Source organism: Oncorhynchus nerka, linkage group LG23 (genome assembly GCF_034236695.1).
Source record: "Oncorhynchus nerka isolate Pitt River linkage group LG23, Oner_Uvic_2.0, whole genome shotgun sequence".
In the NCBI taxonomy this organism is placed as follows: Eukaryota; Metazoa; Chordata; class Actinopteri; order Salmoniformes; family Salmonidae; genus Oncorhynchus; species Oncorhynchus nerka.
In genome coordinates this window covers 15276553-15295841 of record NC_088418.1, presented here as the reverse complement: position 1 = coordinate 15295841, position 19289 = coordinate 15276553, and the positions used below count along the sequence as shown (strand labels likewise).

The 19289-nt window shown below is 47.4% G+C and overlaps 2 protein-coding genes across 3 annotated transcripts in view; one reads left to right on the top strand and one right to left on the bottom strand.

The window, feature by feature from the left end:
* The window catches only part of LOC115107181 (alpha-synuclein-like), a 32214-nt gene extending 32001 nt beyond the window's left edge, over positions 1 to 213 (top strand). For both annotated transcript variants that reach the window (XM_065007895.1, XM_065007896.1), the window contains one exon: positions 1 to 213. This exon is cut by the window's left edge and continues 1909 nt beyond it. The gene's annotated coding sequence lies outside the window, so the exon portion shown is untranslated.
* Positions 214 to 3251: 3038 nt separating this feature from the next.
* LOC115107180 (glutamate dehydrogenase, mitochondrial) overlaps positions 3252 to 19289 on the bottom strand; it is a 28426-nt gene continuing 12388 nt past the window's right edge. The window contains exons 4-13 of the mRNA XM_065007894.1: positions 19114 to 19177; positions 17501 to 17595; positions 16490 to 16669; positions 12788 to 12925; positions 12462 to 12599; positions 12292 to 12372; positions 11534 to 11657; positions 11345 to 11436; positions 10775 to 10837; positions 3252 to 4492 (exon numbers count right to left, since the gene is read on the bottom strand). Coding sequence (XP_064863966.1) covers positions 4373 to 4492; positions 10775 to 10837; positions 11345 to 11436; positions 11534 to 11657; positions 12292 to 12372; positions 12462 to 12599; positions 12788 to 12925; positions 16490 to 16669; positions 17501 to 17595; positions 19114 to 19177 — 1095 coding nt within the window. The 3' untranslated portion in view covers positions 3252 to 4372. The remainder of the gene's footprint in view (positions 4493 to 10774; positions 10838 to 11344; positions 11437 to 11533; positions 11658 to 12291; positions 12373 to 12461; positions 12600 to 12787; positions 12926 to 16489; positions 16670 to 17500; positions 17596 to 19113; positions 19178 to 19289) is intronic.

Genomic DNA, 19289 nt, shown 5'->3' with positions numbered 1-19289 from the left:
CACACACACACACACACACACACACACACACACACACACACACACACACACACACACAGGTACCTGCACAAACCCCAGATCCACACACACAGCACACTCATAAAGCACACAAACAAAAACATAAACACTCCCACACCACGTTTAATTTGGCATTGAAGCGGACTTGTTGATTTTATAACCAGTGAATTAAAGACGGTTTTGTTGAAATCCAAACTTCCGTGTCGTCTTCATTTCTCCATTTGAGTGACTAATTATGATGCAGTTTATAATAGTATGTATGGCCTATGTTACCATGGAGATATTGTGGTACCATCCTGGACATTTTTCTTTGCCCTCTGCAAGTCTTAGCAATGTTTTCTGTGTGTGAGCGTGCGTGTGGGCTCCCAGGGGTTTAGCCAGGCTCTTTGTTCTCCTCTACAGGTACACTATGAGGTCACTCCCTCCATCGGCATGCTGGGAGCTGACAGGGAGACAGAGGGGTCAAGAGAGGTCAGGAAGAAAACAAAAAGCCAACTTAGAACCTCTTGCGTCAGTGTTCTAGAACTCCCTGTCTTAGTGTTTTAAGTGATCCTTCGGGACGACATATCACCAGCCCAATGTTCCATTCTAACCACGAGATTTCCAAACTGCTCTATGAACACTCTCTGATCCAACGCCAGAGCACATTAAAGCAGAGGAGTGTCTTCATGGAGAAACACACACAGCCAACACCCCTAAGGAATCCACACAAACACAGAGCAGCAATCTAGGGCCAACAACACAATGAGAGGGCTGTCGTAAGAAGGAGTGTGTTGTATATTACATTTTGTCTCTTTTTTTGTCCGCTTTTATCGCTGTGTTTTGACAGTGAGTCAGACAGCTTGGTGACCTTTCAGGACAATCACATCCAGTATTTCCTGTTTCCCATGCGTATACAGATGTAGGATCATAATTTGAGCCAGTTCGCTACAACATGAAAAAACTCCTGAAGCAACAGGATATGTGAATTATTATAATTTGGACCTGAATAAGAGCTGAGTTGTGCTGCATGTATCCGTGTATCATATTTGTTCTAACAATGTTTCATTGAGGGTCCTAATAAAGTTATGAGGTCTCTCTCCGTTTACGGTATTTACAGTTCCACTGCTGGGTTTTTCCATACTGACACCAACAATAAAAGTGGCCTGCATCCTTAGGGGTGTGTGTGTGACTTGACAGGGGTGTGTGTGACTTGACAGGGGTGTGTGATGGAGGGGTGGCCTCTGTAAGCCTCTCTGCCAACCTCATATAAACCCATGCACACCCATCCACACACACTCTCTCACACACACACACTCTCTCTCTCACACACACACACTCCGGCCGAGTACAGAACACACACAGAGATGGACTTTCTGAAAGGATCAGGGAAGCAGGTGGATGCAGTGATCGACAAAGCAGGTGAGAACAAGATGTCTGTTAGAAAAGTGGATAATGGTGTTTGTTTACTTGGTTGAATGATGGGGGGGGTCATTCATGTGAAGCATTGATACGTTTCAACCTTAAAGCACAGCAAAATGTGGTTGTTATATGGACTACTGTATAGTTCGGCTTTCATTTAGTGTTCGTTTTTGTGTTATCAGCCTTCAAAATGTTCAAACTGGGCTTTGGCATTTTAAACGGCGCTGCAGTTGATGAGTCAACATTCTTAAACCAAATATGTTCATTTTTGAAAACTTTTTGCTCTGTACTTTTTGGCACTGCTCATACTTCTAAAATGAGTTATTTGGGTTTGTCTAGATTTCAAAGTAGAGGAGCTCATTTCTACCAGAAATCAAAAAAATCTGCAAAGATTCTGTGGCATCACGTCATGAAAGGGAGCTTGTATCAGCAAGAACTAACAAGACATAACAAGAGGAAATCCCACCAGTTATCTGGTCATGTGGAGGCAGAAGATGCATGTTTGACAGCCCCCCCCCTCTCTCCCTCTGTCTAGCTGTTGTGGTGAAGGAGAAGGTGGGAGAGATGATCGGAGGAGGAGCTAAGGAGGAGAAGAAAGACGAAGGTGATCTGTCTATTCTGGGTTACCATGGACACTAAATCACAGACATTTCGCATCGCCTGTAACATGCTACCACACTATCCATACACAATACACACTACCTACACACACACACACACAATACACACCTACACACAATGTACACAACACACTACAAACCAATTCAGTTTCTCCCAACTCGTAGAGTAACAAATCACTTCTGCTCTATTCGTTGCCTTTATCTGCATTCAGTCCGTTGCAGCCTGCTTAACGTGACACCGCTGTAGGAGATATAACGGTAGTGTGTTGCAGCCTGCTTAACGTGACACCGCTGTAGGAGATATAACGGTAGTGTGTTGCAGCCTGCTTAACGTGACACCGCTGTAGGAGATATAACGGTAGTGTGTTGCAGCCTGCTTAACGTGACACCGCTGTAGGAGATATAACGGTAGTGTGTTGCAGCCTGCTTAACGTGACACCGCTGTAGGAGATATAACGGTAGTGTGTTGCAGCCTGCTTAACGTGACACCGCTGTAGGAGATATAACGGTAGTGTGTTGCAGCCTGCTGTAGGAGATTAACGCCTGCTTGACACCGCTGTAGGAGATATAACGGTAGTGTGTTGCAGTCCCATGTCTTTGTATGTACAGTATTGTTGAAATGGTGTCTGATGTTGTGATTGTTCCCCCAGGTATTGGTGGAATGGTGTCTGATGTTGTGGTTGTTCCTCCAGGTATTGGTGGCATGGTGTCTGATGTTGTGGTTGTTCCTCCAGGTATTGGTGGCATGGTGTCTGATGTTGTGGTTGTTCCTCCAGGTATTTGGTGGCATGGTGTCTGATGTTGTGGTTGTTCCTCCAGGTATTGGTGGCATGGTGTCTGATGTTGTGGTTGTTCCTCCAGGTATTGGTGGCATGGTGTCTGATGTTGTGGTTGTTCCTCCAGGTATTGGTGGCATGGTGTCTGATGCAGTGAAAGGGGCTGCAGCAGATGCTGCCATGGACAATGCTGCAGACAAGGCCATGTCTTTTGGAAAGAGCCTTTTCAACTGAATCCCCAACCATGGACTGTACCATGTGTCAACCCTGGACTGTACCATGTCTCAACCCCAGACCTTCCTTCCCATCAACCAATCCCGTCTTTATACCATCACTGAGATCTGTATAACGTGTATAGGATGTCATAAACATGAATAAAACACCAATCTTTCAACACTAGTCTGTCTGTCTGCACGTCACATACTGCACTTACACATCAGTTCTCAGAATTTTATTGGTTTTCAAAAAAAGAAAAAAAGGCAATACAAATTTCCCCAAGCAATTTCCGTGCAAGGGCTTGGACGGCTTTTTGGAGAAGGAGAACGCTTGTTCCCATGATCCTCTCCTCCTCTCTCTCTCATGGCGGAGCGGAGGGTTTGGGGGAGGGTCAGATTGGACAAGATAGGAGCAGAAGGTAGGGGGGGCTTGTGGGGGGACTGATATAGTGGAGAAGGGTGTAGAGCTTTACGAAGAACCAAACCCAGTAGAACCCTGTGTTCCTCAGCACAACCCTGAGCCCTGACCTCTAACCCCGCTGCGAGGAGAACTGAGGAACACATATATCACCATTCCCTGACATACAGTGAGAGTTTAAAACTATCTCTTTCTTTAAATAAAGTATATGTCTGGAGTTAACATTAAATGGATTTCAGTATGTGTGTCTTTTCAGTACAGAGCTCCGTCAGAGCTAAGGCAACTTCATTGTTGTGGTCTGAAACAATGGCAACACAAGTGTCAAACAAGACAAAATGGCCAAAAGGGAACTCTTATAGGAGGGGGGGGGGGGGTCTTAAAGCTTCCTGCTACAATCTGCTTCTTTCACAAACTGAACAACAATAGTGAAACAGGACGACACAGGAATACTGAGTTACCCACGTGATACAGGGAGATATGGCGAGGTCATGGGACACAGGAATACTGAGGTACCCACGTGATACAGGGAGATATGGCGAGGTCATGGGACACAGGAATACTGAGTTACCCACGTGATACAGGGAGATATGGCGAGGTCATGGGACACAGGAATACTGAGTTACCCACGTGATACAGGGAGATATGGCGAGGTCATGGGACACAGGAATACTGAGTTACCCACGTGATACAGGGAGATATGGCGAGGTCATGGGACACAGGAATACTGAGTTACCCACGTGATACAGGGAGATATGGCGAGGTCATGGGACACAGAACACAGTACGTGTCAGTGTGTGTGTATAAACGGGAGGCGGGGGTCTCTAATGGAAACACTGGTATGTCCTGAAGGCTGATTGGAAAATGGGGAAACAGGGTGAACCAATAGCAGGGTGGTGTGGGAGTGGTCTGGCTGGGACAAGGTGATCATGTGACGGTGATGCCGGCCTCGTTGTAGACCTTGAACACCTTCTCGATGGCGTTGACGTACGCAGCCGTCCGCAGGTCCAGACCCAGGTTGTACTTACTGGCCGTACGCATGATTTGCTGCAGGGGGACAAAACACACTACAATTACTCATCAGACCGGGTCACACTGGCAAAACACACTACAATTACACACCAGACCGGGTCACACTGGCAAAACACAGTACAATCACACACCAGACCGGGTCACACTGCTAAAACACAGTACAATTACACACCAGACCGGGTCACACTGGCAAAACACAGTACAATTACACACCAGACCGGGTCACACTGGCAAAACACAGTACAATTACACACCAGACCGGGTCACACTGGCAAAACACAGTACAATTACACACCAGACCGGGTCACACTGGCAAAACACACACCAGACCGGGTCACACTGGCAAAACACACTACAATTACACACCAGACCGGGTCACACTGGCAAAACACAGTACAATTACACACCAGACCGGGTCACACTGGCAAAACACAGTACAATTACACACGAGACCGGGTCACACTGGCAAAACACACGAGACCGGGTCACACTGGCAAAACACACTACAATTACACACCAGACCGGGTCACACTGGCAAAACACAGTACAATTACACACCAGACCGGGTCACACTGGCAAAACACAGTACAATTACACACCAGACCTGGTCACACTGGCAAAACACAGTACAATCACACACCAGACCAGGTCACACTGGCAAAACAGACTACAATTACACACCAGACCGGGTCACACTGGCAAAACAGACTACAATTACACACCAGACCGGGTCACACTGGCAAAACACACTACAATTACACACCAGACCGGGTCACACTGGCAAAACACACTACAATTACACACCAGACCGGGTCACACTGGCAAAACACAGTACAATCACACACCAGACCGGGTCACACTGGCAAAACACAGTACAATCACACACCAGACCGGGTCACACTGGCAAAACACACTACAATTACACACCAGACCGGGTCACACTGGCAAAACACACTACAATTACACACCAGACCGGGTCACACTGGCAAAACACAGTACAATTACACACCAGACCGGGTCACACTGGCAAAACACAGTACAATTACACACCAGACCGGGTCACACTGGCAAAACACAGTACAATTACACACCAGACCGGGTCACACTGGCAAAACACAGTACAATTACACACCAGACCGGGTCACACTGGCAAAACACACACCAGACCGGGTCACACTGGCAAAACACACTACAATTACACACCAGACCGGGTCACACTGGCAAAACACAGTACAATTACACACCAGACCGGGTCACACTGGCAAAACACAGTACAATTACACACGAGACCGGGTCACACTGGCAAAACACACGAGACCGGGTCACACTGGCAAAACACACTACAATTACACACCAGACCGGGTCACACTGGCAAAACACAGTACAATTACACACCAGACCGGGTCACACTGGCAAAACACAGTACAATTACACACCAGACCTGGTCACACTGGCAAAACACAGTACAATCACACACCAGACCGGGTCACACTGGCAAAACACAGTACAATCACACACCAGACCGGGTCACACTGGCAAAACACAGTACAATTACACACCAGACCGGGTCACACTGGCAAAACACACTACAATTACACACCAGACCGGGTCACACTGGCAAAACACACTACAATTACACACCAGACCGGGTCACACTGGCAAAACAGACTACAATTACACACCAGACCGGGTCACACTGGCAAAACACACTACAATTACACACCAGACCGGGTCACACTGGCAAAACACAGTACAATTACACACCAGACCGGGTCACACTGGCAAAACACAGTACAATTACACACCAGACCAGGTCACACTGGCAAAACAGACTACAATTACACACCAGACCGGGTCACACTGGCAAAACAGACTACAATTACACACCAGACCGGGTCACACTGGCAAAACACACTACAATTACACACCAGACCGGGTCACACTGGCAAAACACACTACAATTACACACCAGACCGGGTCACACTGGCAAAACACAGTACAATCACACACCAGACCGGGTCACACTGGCAAAACACAGTACAATCACACACCAGACCGGGTCACACTGGCAAAACACACTACAATTACACACCAGACCGGGTCACACTGGCAAAACACACTACAATTACACACCAGACCGGGTCACACTGGCAAAACACAGTACAATTACACACCAGACCGGGTCACACTGGCAAAACACAGTACAATCACACACCAGACCGGGTCACACTGGCAAAACACAGTACAATCACACACCAGACCGGGTCACACTGCTAAAACACAGTACAATTACACACCAGACCGGGTCACACTGGCAAAACACAGTACAATTACACACCAGACCGGGTCACACTGGCAAAACACAGTACAATTACACACCAGACCGGGTCACACTGGCAAAACACACTACAATTACACACCAGACCGGGTCACACTGGCAAAACACAGTACAATCACACACCAGACCGGGTCACACTGGCAAAACACACTACAATTACACACCAGACCGGGTCACACTGGCAAAACACAGTACAATTACACACCAGACCGGGTCACACTGGCAAAACACACTACAATTACACACCAGACCGGGTCACACTGGCAAAACACAGTACAATCACACACCAGACCGGGTCACACTGGCAAAACACACTACAATTACACACCAGACCGGGTCACACTGGCAAAACACACTACAATTACACACCAGACCGGGTCACACTGGCAAAACACAGTACAATTACACACCAGACCGGGTCACACTGGCAAAACACACTACAATTACACACCAGACCGGGTCACACTGGCAAAACACACTACAATTACACACCAGACCGGGTCACACTGGCAAAACAGACATCAATTACACACCAGACCGGGTCACACTGGCAAAACACACTACAATTACACACCAGACCGGGTCACACTGGCAAAACACACTACAATTACACACCAGACCGGGTCACACTGGCAAAACACAGTACAATTACACACCAGACCGGGTCACACTGGCAAAACACACTACAATTACACACCAGACCGGGTCACACTGGCAAAACACACTACAATTACACACCAGACCGGGTCACACTGGCAAAACAGACTACAATTACACACCAGACCGGGTCACACTGGCAAAACACACTACAATTACACACCAGACCGGGTCACACTGGCAAAACACAGTACAATTACACACCAGACCGGGTCACACTGGCAAAACACAGTACAATTACACACCAGACCGGGTCACACTGGCAAAACACACTACAATTACACACCAGACCGGGTCACACTGGCAAAACACAGTACAATTACACACCAGACCGGGTCACACTGGCAAAACACAGTACAATTACACACCAGACCGGGTCACACTGGCAAAACACAGTACAATTACACACCAGACCGGGTCACACTGGCAAAACACAGTACAATTACACACCAGACCGGGTCACACTGGCAAAACACAGTACAATTACACACCAGACCGGGTCACACTGGCAAAACACAGTACAATTACACACCAGACCGGGTCACACTGGCAAAACACACTACAATTACACACCAGACCGGGTCACACTGGCAAAACACACTACAATTACACACCAGACCGGGTCACACTGGCAAAACACACTACAATTACACACCAGACCGGGTCACACTGGCAAAACACAGTACAATTACACACCAGACCGGGTCACACTGGCAAAACACAGTACAATTACACACCAGACCAGGTCACACTGGCAAAACACACTACAATTACACACCAGACCGGGTCACACTGGCAAAACACACTACAATTACACACCAGACCGGGTCACACTGGCAAAACACAGTACAATCACACACCAGACCGGGTCACACTGGCAAAACACAGTACAATCACACACCAGACCGGGTCACACTGGCAAAACACAGTACAATCACACACCAGACCGGGTCACACTGGCAAAACACAGTACAATCACACACCAGACCGGGTCACACTGGCAAAACACACTACAATTACACACCAGACCGGGTCACACTGGCAAAACACAGTACAATTACACACCAGACCGGGTCACACTGGCAAAACACAGTACAATTACACACCAGACCGGGTCACACTGGCAAAACACACTACAATTACACACCAGACCGGGTCACACTGGCAAAACACACTACAATTACACACCAGACCGGGTCACACTGGCAAAACACACTACAATTACACACCAGACCGGGTCACACTGGCAAAACACACTACAATTACACACCAGACCAGGTCACACTGGCAAAACACAGTACAATCACACACCAGACCGGGTCACACTGGCAAAACATAGTACAATCACACACCAGACCGGGTCACACTGGCAAAACACAGTACAATTACACACCAGACCAGGTCACACTGGCAAAACACACTACAATTACACACCAGACCGGGTCACACTGGCAAAACAGACTACAATTACACACCAGACCGGGTCACACTGGCAAAACACACTACAATTACACACCAGACCGGGTCACACTGGCAAAACACAGTACAATTACACACCAGACCGGGTCACACTGGCAAAACACAGTACAATTACACACCAGACCGGGTCACACTGGCAAAACACAGTACAATTACACACCAGACCGGGTCAAAACACTGGCAAAACACACTACAATTACACACCAGACCGGGTCACACTGGCAAAACACAGTACAATTACACACCAGACCGGGTCACACTGGCAAAACACAGTACAATTACACACCAGACCGGGTCACACTGGCAAAACACACTACAATTACACACCAGACCGGGTCACACTGGCAAAACACACTACAATTACACACCAGACCGGGTCACACTGGCAAAACACACTACAATTACACACCAGACCGGGTCACACTGGCAAAACACACTACAATTACACACCAGACCGGGTCACACTGGCAAAACACACTACAATTACACACCAGACCGGGTCACACTGGCAAAACACACTACAATTACACACCAGACCAGGTCACACTGGCAAAACACACTACAATTACACACCAGACCAGGTCACACTGGCTAAACACAGTACAATCACACACCAGACCGGGTCACACTGGCAAAACGCAATACAATCACACACCAGACCGGGTCACACTGGCAAAACACAGTACAATTACACACCAGACCGGGTCACACTGGCAAAACACAGTACAATTACACACCAGACCAGGTCACACTGGCAAAACACACTACAATTACACACCAGACCGGGTCACACTGGCAAAACAGACTACAATTACACACCAGACCGGGTCACACTGGCAAAACACACTACAATTACACACCAGACCGGGTCACACTGGCAAAACACAGTACAATTACACACCAGACCGGGTCACACTGGCAAAACACAGTACAATTACACACCAGACCGGGTCACACTGGCAAAACACACTACAATTACACACCAGACCGGGTCACACTGGCAAAACACAGTACAATTACACACCAGACCGGGTCACACTGGCAAAACACAGTACAATTACACACCAGACCGGGTCACACTGGCAAAACACAGTACAATTACACACCAGACCGGGTCACACTGGCAAAACACAGTACAATTACACACCAGACCGGGTCACACTGGCAAAACACAGTACAATTACACACCAGACCGGGTCACACTGGCAAAACACACTACAATTACACACCAGACCGGGTCACACTGGCAAAACACACTACAATTACACACCAGACCGGGTCACACTGGCAAAACACACTACAATTACACACCAGACCGGGTCACACTGGCAAAACGCAGTACAATCACACACCAGACCGGGTCACACTGGCAAAACACAGTACAATTACACACCAGACCGGGTCACACTGGCAAAACACAGTACAATTACACACCAGACCAGGTCACACTGGCAAAACACACTACAATTACACACCAGACCGGGTCACACTGGCAAAACAGACTACAATTACACACCAGACCGGGTCACACTGGCAAAACACACTACAATTACACACCAGACCGGGTCACACTGGCAAAACACAGTACAATTACACACCAGACCAGGTCACACTGGCAAAACACACTACAATTACACACCAGACCGGGTCACACTGGCAAAACAGACACAGACAAGCACACAGTGGTAGTGTGGTTGAGAGGTGCCCCAGGTCAGCAAAATGCAATTATAGGTTCTGTATGGTCTGACACACCTGCTCTAACTTTGAGCGTACACACACAGACACACACACTCCCTCTCTCTCTCTCTCTCTCTCTCTCTTACCCTGGCAGACCTCTCCATGGTGTAGGCCAACCCAGAGTGGACAATGTCCTTCTCAGAAGCTCCCTGTAGAGAAGAGGAGAGATGTTATCAAACTAGCCTGGATGTATCACCCCCCACATGGGTTTACATGTGTATAGATATAAGCCCTGTATGCATATGTGTGTGTGTGTGTGTGTGTATGGGGGTGTGTGTGTGTGTGTATATGGGTATGTGTATGTGTATATGGGGGGTGTGTGTGTGTGTGTGTGTGTGTGTGTATGTGTGTGTGTGTGTGTGTGTATGGGGGTGTGTGTGTGTGTGTATGGGGGTGTGTGTGTGTGTGTATGGGGTGTGTGTGTGTGTGTGTATGGGGGGGGTGTGTGTGTGTGTGTATGGGGGGTGTGTGTGTGTGTGTATGGGGGTGTGTGTGTGTGTGTATGGGGGTGTGTGTGTGTGTGTATGGGGGTGTGTGTGTGTGTGTATGGGGTGTGTGTGTGTGTGTGTATGGGGTGTGTGTGTGTATGGGGTGTGTGTGTGTGTGTGTGTGTGTGTGTATGGGGTGTGTGTGTGTGTGTGTGTGTGTGTACTCACAGCGACTCTGGCCTGGAAGTCAGCGGTGGGGACAACAGGGATTGGTCCTCCCTGCTTTCCAAACTTCCTCTCCAAACTCTCCTGAACAGACACTGCGAGAGTGAGAGAAAGAGTACTTGATGGTAAGTTACAGAAGCATGTTATTATAGAGGGAGACTGAAAGGTTAGAGGTCAGGGGTCAGGACTTACTGAGGAGGTGGTAGTTGGAGTCTCTCTCGTATTTGAAGGTGAGTCGTCCATAGCTGACGTGGTTCAGGTTCTTCAGCCACTCAAAGTAGGACACTGTCACACCACCTGCGTTCAGGTACATGTCCTGAGGGAGGGCCAAACAGACAGAACGGTCAGACATCTCTGTCTGGGACTGTTGAGTGTGTCCTGTTAATGAGAGAACTCAACCCAGCATACATGCCCACACACAGTGTGGCCGGCCCTCACTTTGCCTGAAAGAAGCACATTTTTATAATAAGCACACAGCCCAATTTGTTTTGCTTGTGTTGGGCTGATGTGGGCTTGATGTGGGCTAGGCCGTGTTGGGCTGGTGTGGGCTAGGCCGTGTTGGGCTGGTGTGGGCTAGGCCGTGTTGGGCTGGTGTGGGCTAGACCGTGTTGGGCTGGTGTGGGCTAGACCGTGTTGGGCTGGTGTGGGCTAGACCGTGTTGGGCTGGTGTGGGCTTGGTGTGAGTTAGTCTGTGTTGGCTTGGTGTGGGCTAGACCGTGTTGGGCTGGTGTGGGCTAGGCCGTGTTGGCTTGGTGTGGGCTAGGCCGTGCCCACCTTGCCCACCAAATACCCACCTGGGGCCATGTTTGCTGGATAGATACTGTGAATGTGTGTATGACTGCCTTAACATGCAATTTTGTGTGTGTGTATATGTGTGTGTGTGTATATGTGTGTGTGTGTGTATATGTGTGTGTGTGTGTATATGTGTGTGTGCGCACGCCTCTTCTTACAGGGATGACCATGACATTGTTCTCCAGGAAGATCTTGTCAGCATCAGGGGTGGTGGGGCCGTTGGCTCCCTCAGCAATGATCTGGAACAAACAACAACAATAAACAACAACAATAAACAACAATGACAACAGGGCATTGTGGATAGTGTAGTTTAGATGGGTTATTGTACCTTGGCCTTGATCCTGTGGGCGTTGTTTCGTGTGAGCTGCTTCTCGCTGGCGGCAGGGATCAGGATGTGACACTGAGCTTCCAGAAGGCTGCCCTCGTATGGCTTAGCCCCGGGGAAACCTACGATCGAACCGTGTTGCTACACACACACACACACACACACACACACACAGGTTAGTCAAATGCAAGAGACAGGAAGTCTTTCTTGGCTATAGCTCATATTCAGAACAAGAGAGGGTGGAAAAGTGAGAGAGAAAGAGTGAGAGAGACACAGAGAAAGTGAGACTGAGGAAGTTCAAAAGGAGAGTAAGAGAGTATTTTTTTTACCAGTTTGTAGTCCTCCAGCTGCTTGGGGTCAATGCCCTCTGGGTTGTAGATGCTGCCGTCATACTCAGCGATGCCCACACACTTAGCACCGTACCTGTGGAGGTACCGCATGGAGTGGAGACCCACGTTACCAAAGCCCTGAGAAAGAGAGATCATTACTATCTCCTTCATCACACACACACACCATCATCAACTCTGCTACAGAGTACACTAAAGACATTACACTGGGACCCTGGCGCCCCCATGTGGCCCACCTCTGCCACTGCAGTAGCCTCAGACCCACTGATAACTAGCTAATAAACTGACATACCAAATCAGCGGACAGACAGAGAGGATTGAAACCAAGCAGGTAATATATCTGGTACAGCTGTGAAATATACCTTTAACTATACTGAGCATTGAGACACATAATGCTGCTATAGGCCCTTAACAATAGATGTTTGACAGTCGTTTCCATAGCAGCAAGGTCTATAAACTGAGATCAGCTCCTCCCCTATATCTCTCCATTATCCTCTCTGTCATCTGCTATCTACACGATGTCATTTACACATCTGCGTATTCGCTAAATCGCCAAGAAAATCGAGTCACACAACTACATAATCCAGCCATACACACAAACACAGTTTGTGTGTCTGTTTAGTCAGTCTGTCTGTGTCTCTGTTTAGTGAGTCAGTGTGTCAGACACGAAGGTGAGATGTTTTTTTTTTCCTTCTCAAAAATGAATAGTTGCTAGTCATTGAATACTAACGTCGGATCGGATATTCAAATATTCGATTAACCTTATCCATCAATGTTCCCTCAACATTTAGCCGACTGTACAAGCTTGAAGTTCCAGTTTAAGACAGTTGTCAAGTAGGCTACTGTGGCTTCCTCATAATGTAGGCCTACCAGTGGCCTACCATCAAAAACAATGGAGAAAACGCCTCCCATAACATTTTAACATGGAAATAGCTGTTCTATAATTCAGCCTACAGAAGCAGACAGTGTGTGGTGTTCAATGTAGGCCTACATTCCATGAGACTTTTGAAAATAAAACACGCAGGGCTTGACATTAACCTGTTTATCCACTTGTCCTTCAGACAAGGAGGTGACTGAAAATGTTGTTGTGTTGTTCGATGCAAGAAACCACTTTACAAAATAAAAGTATTATTTCCATACCATTATTAAAGAGAATCAGACAAATGATGACACCCTCTAGCCTATTGCCTACTAGGGCTTATTCAAGATGTCTCAAAATACACCACTGCCCCTTTAAGAAAAGAAAAAGCTCTTTACCCGAATCACTTTTCAAAGATGTCTAGAAGTGTACACGTTTGGTGCTCTTGTAGGAAGCAATCCGTCCCCTTTGCTGACTACAAATAATCTATAACTGGGCTAATAATTGACTAACTAGTAAAGGATATGAACAAATGTGCCCACGTGACTACAAACAGCTCTCGCTTTGATCTTGAAACAAGCATATCTACTCATACCGCTCATGCTGTAAACACAGTCCAGTTCAAAGTGAATATAGGCCTACTGCAGCTCTGATTGGTTATTCCACACAGGTCTGTGTAGAGTACGGGTTGAGATGTGAGCATCAATGCAATAGAATCCTACTCCGATACGTTCTGCCTACAACAAAATCTCTTGCATAGTTAGTTTTGCATACTAAGTCTTACACAGTTTGTTTTGTTGTTTCGGTGTGTTGATTGGATCACAATTCCCACAGTAAAAGGAAACGTGGACCGTGTTAATAACTAAGGGGGAAAACTGTAGAAAGTTGAGTGATGTTCTCGTGCTTCTCTGAGCAGGCTGACATTTCTTCTGCACGGCCGCACACACGCACAGCTTAGAGGGAACATTGGTGCTGATCCTTACTCACTACGAGTGTTGCAAAGTAAACCCAAACTTTGGTAAATTTTTGCAAAAGATATAAACGTTTGGTTCGGTACATCTTTAAAATGTTTCTTACGTGATTGAACAGCCTGATCAACTCTATGTGAAGGAGACGTGTCGCAATAACCCGCACGACGCTAGGCCAACTGCACATCGTCCCACAGACGGCCGGTTGCGACAGAGCCTGGACGCGAACCCAGGGTCTCTGCCCTTAACCACTGCGCCACCCGGGAGGCCCTGCAAGCTGCATTTTTGTTCAGTATATCTAAATTACTTCTGAGTATTTAGTCACTTGTATTACACTGGGCTGAAATACATTTTGTAAATATGTATATTTTGTAAAATATACTTTCGAGAACAGTCATTTGTATTTTCAAAACACAAAATACTTTCCTATACCATTTTTTCATAGCGCACATTTTTATAAATGAAGAAATTGCTTCTTCTATGCAAATGTTGTTAATTTGTACAATAAAATATGTTCTCTTAGTAGTTGCCAATAAACATAAGTCCTAAATGGAAAGGATTGTTTGTCATCTGTAGCCCCATGAAGTCAGCTACAACAAGTTCAATAACTCAATGCACACCCTCCTATTGAATACACCTGTATTGTGAATTGACCTAGGCTACATCTTGATTTAACCAGTGTACCAGTAGATATTTACCATTCAAATAAATGTTCACCATTCTGCTGTTTTGTAGTTAGATTGGTAAAACAAAGTCAAAATTGATTGTGTGATTATATCATTAATTCATGAACATATACATACTACTGTCTGGATCCAGTGCCCTTCTGTGACTGTGGCTAATACGCTTTGCTGTTGTTGTTGTGGTATCGTTTTGGTATCAAGTATCGTGATACTAAACCTGGTATCGGTATCCAATTCTAAATTCTGGTATCATGACAACGCTACTACAGAGAAAAGAGAGACAGGCTTCGTATAGCCTAGAGACAGGCTCCGTATAGCCTAGAGACAGGCTCCGTATAGCCTAGAGACAGGCTCCGTATAGCCTAGAGACAGGCTCCGTATAGCCTAGAGACAGGCTCCGTATAGCCTAGAGACAGGCTCCGTATAGCCTAGAGACAGGCTCCGTATAGCCTAGAGACAGGCTCCGTATAGCCTAGAGACAGGCTCCGTATAGCCTAGAGACAGGCTCCGTATAGCCTAGAGACAGGCTCCGTATAGCCTAGAGACAGGCTCCGTATAGCCTAGAGACAGGCTCCGTATAGCCTAGAGACAGGCTCCGTATAGCCTATAGACAGGCTCCGTATAGCCTATAGACAGGCTCCGTATAGCCTATAGACAGGCTCCGTATAGCCTATAGACAGGCTCCGTATAGCCTATAGACAGGCTCCGTATAGCCTATAGACAGGCTCCGTATAGCCTATAGACAGGCTTCGTATAGCCTATAGACAGGCTTCGTATAGACAGGCTTCCAGGAAGGAGGCCAAAGCTGAGGGCATCTCTCTCCCTGTGTGTGTGTGTGTGTATGTGTGATGTCTCGTGTGTCAGAGGGAACTGAGAGTCCCGCAGAAAGCTGCACTTTGGCCTTTAGTCTGTCTCACACACCGCGGCAGAGTGGGAACTGGGACCTGCGGACCAGTGTAAAGCAGATCTGTGTGGTGTGATACTGCCGCTGAACTCTGCCACCACGTCTCTGACGTCACTGACCGTCACAGAGACACGAATACTAACTCACCCCTGCAGATATTTAACAAAGTTCACATCAAAATCTGTTGACCAGATCAGCGTAAACAACTTTTACGCAATCTTTGCAAATGTCAGAGTGTGTGTGTGTGTGTGTGTGTGTGTGTGTGTGTACCTGGATGATGAAGGTCTTGTCCTGGAAGCCGGGGGTCAGGCCCAACATGCTCATGTAGGACGCCTCGTTGATGAAGTTCTCAATTCCGTGGAACACTCCGCGACCGGTGGCCGAGATACGCCCGTGGATCCCACCCTGACTGATGGGCTTGCCTGTCACACACGCGTGGGCATTGATGTCCTGCACAGAGAAACACCCAGAGAGACACAGAGCCAGACACACGTTAGAGTGTAGGTTTAATTGCATTAGATCTGTTTGTCAGACTGTGAGATAGAGAGTCTTCAGCATAGTTATGAGAGGTCAGTGCAGGACACATACTGCTCTGGGTCCAGACTACAGAACTACAGTACCCATACTGCCCTGGGGGGCCATGCTACAGAACCACAGTATCCATACTGCCCTGGGGGGCCATGCTACAGAAGCACAGTACCCATACTGCCCTGGGGGGCCATGCTACAGAACCACAGTACCCATACTGCCCTAGGGGCCATGCTACAGAACTACAATACCCATACTGCCCTGGGGGGCCATGCTACAGAACCACAGTACCCATACTGCCCTGGGGGGCCATGCTACAGAACCACAGTACCCATACTGCCCTGGGGGGCCATGCTACAGAACCACAGTACCCATACTGCCCTGGGGGGCCATGCTACAGAACCACAGTACCCATACTGCCCTGGGGGGCCATGCTACAGAACTACAATACCCATACTGCCCTGGGGGCCATGCTACAGAACCACAGTACCCATACTGCCCCGGGGGGCCATGCTACAGAACCACAGTACCCATACTGCCCTGGGGTGCCATGCTACAGAACCACAGTACCCATACTGCCCTGGGGTGCCATGCTACAGAACCACAGTACCCATACTGCCCTGGGGGGCCATGCTACAGAACCACAGTACCCATACTGCCCTGGGGTGCCATGCTACAGAACTACAATACCCATACTGCCCTGGGGCCCCAACTACAGAACTACAGTGTATGTGCGTTTGTGTGGTAACTCACAGTGTGTGCGATGGTGTTGGCATATGTGTCAGCGATCCAGGACATCTCTCTCTCTCCAGTGCTCATGTCAGGAGCAGGAACATCAATACCAGGCCCTGAGGAAGGGGGGGGTGAAAGTTTCTGTGAGGACTGGAAGCATTTACACACAACCTACATCAGGGGTCCCCAATTATGATTTTTCCTTGAGTGGATAGTCTGGGGGCCAGAACATAGTTCTGAATAACACATGTTGTACTGCAAATCGACAGCAGAAATCCAAAACAGATAGTGATCGACAAAAACTGGAATCATTACAAACCTTGATTACATTGAGATACGATCACATATGCATCTTGATTTATGCGTGGGAATACTTGGGAACAGATTTCCTAAATGAAAAATCACTTTGAGCCGATTTCCTGGTGATTTTAGTCTTTTACGTCCAACAACAAAAATGATTTTAAAAATATATTATTTTTCTCAGAAAACTTGGGAGGCAAAAATAAATCTAATGACCCACGGGCCACCTAGTGGTGAACCCTGCCCTCCATCTTTCTTTCTCTCTTTCCCACACGTAAACACATACTACACAGGTTTGAGATAAAGTTACTATAGACCGTGGCTGACTGGAGGGCTCAGAACGCCCTGGTGGCGGACATGCCACTCTCTCTCCCTCTCTGTGGTATAAATGGTGTGGTATGCAGGGAGGGACATTCTCATGTGTTCACTGGGCCCCGACATCCAAAAACAGAAGTGGACAGAGGGAGGGAGGAGAGGGGGCGAGGATCTGACTGACTGGAAGAGGGTCTACTACCCACGTCACCATTAATACACAGCTTTTCCACTGCAGAGGCAGTGTTCCACTTCAGCAATTATTATTTACCTTTATTTAACTAGACAAGTCAGTTAAGAACAAATTCTTATTTTCAATGACGGCCTAGGAACAGTGGGTTAACTGCCTGTTCAGGGGCAGAATAAAAGATTTGTACCTTGTCAGCTTGGGGATTTGAACTTGCAACCTTTCGGTTACTAGTCCAACGCTCTAACGCTCTAACCACTAGGCTACCCTGCCGAGGGGGTGGGGTATATGGCCAATGTAGAGTGCCTGGATACAGCCCTTAGTCATGAAATATTGGTCATATATCACAAACCTCTGAGGTACATTATTGCTACTATAAACTGGTTATCAAAAATAAATCACTGGGGTAAAACCCTGGGGTAAATCACTGGGGTAAAATCACTGGGGTAAATCACTGGGGTAAAATCACTGGGGTAAAATCACTGGGGTAAAATCACTGGGGTAAAATCACTGGGGTAAAATCACTGGGGTAAATCACTGGGATAAATCACTGGGGTAAATCACTGGGGTAAAACCCTGGGGTAAATCACTGGGGTAAAACCCTCGGGTAAATCACTGGGGTAAACCACTGGGGTAAACCACTGGGGTAAAACCCTGGGGTAAAATCACTCGGGTAAATCACTCGGGTAAATCACTCGGGTAAATCACTGGGGTAAACTACTGGGGTAAATCACTGGGGTAGAATCCTGTCTTCTCTGTGTTTTGAGGTAACACGTCACAGTCATTAGCATACAGGATCATAGGGGACAACTGGCTACATGAAGAACACACTTACCAATAAAACCTTTCTTGGCCAGCTCAATGGTGAACCTTCTAGTGATCTTCTCCAACTCATTGTCCTAAAGAGAGAGAGAGATAAATCACAGAGTGCACGAGGAGAGAGAAAGGTTTCCTGTGTGTCTGCCAGCTAACAGCTAAGCATTTCAGCTCCACTTAGCTCTGAAGGGCATA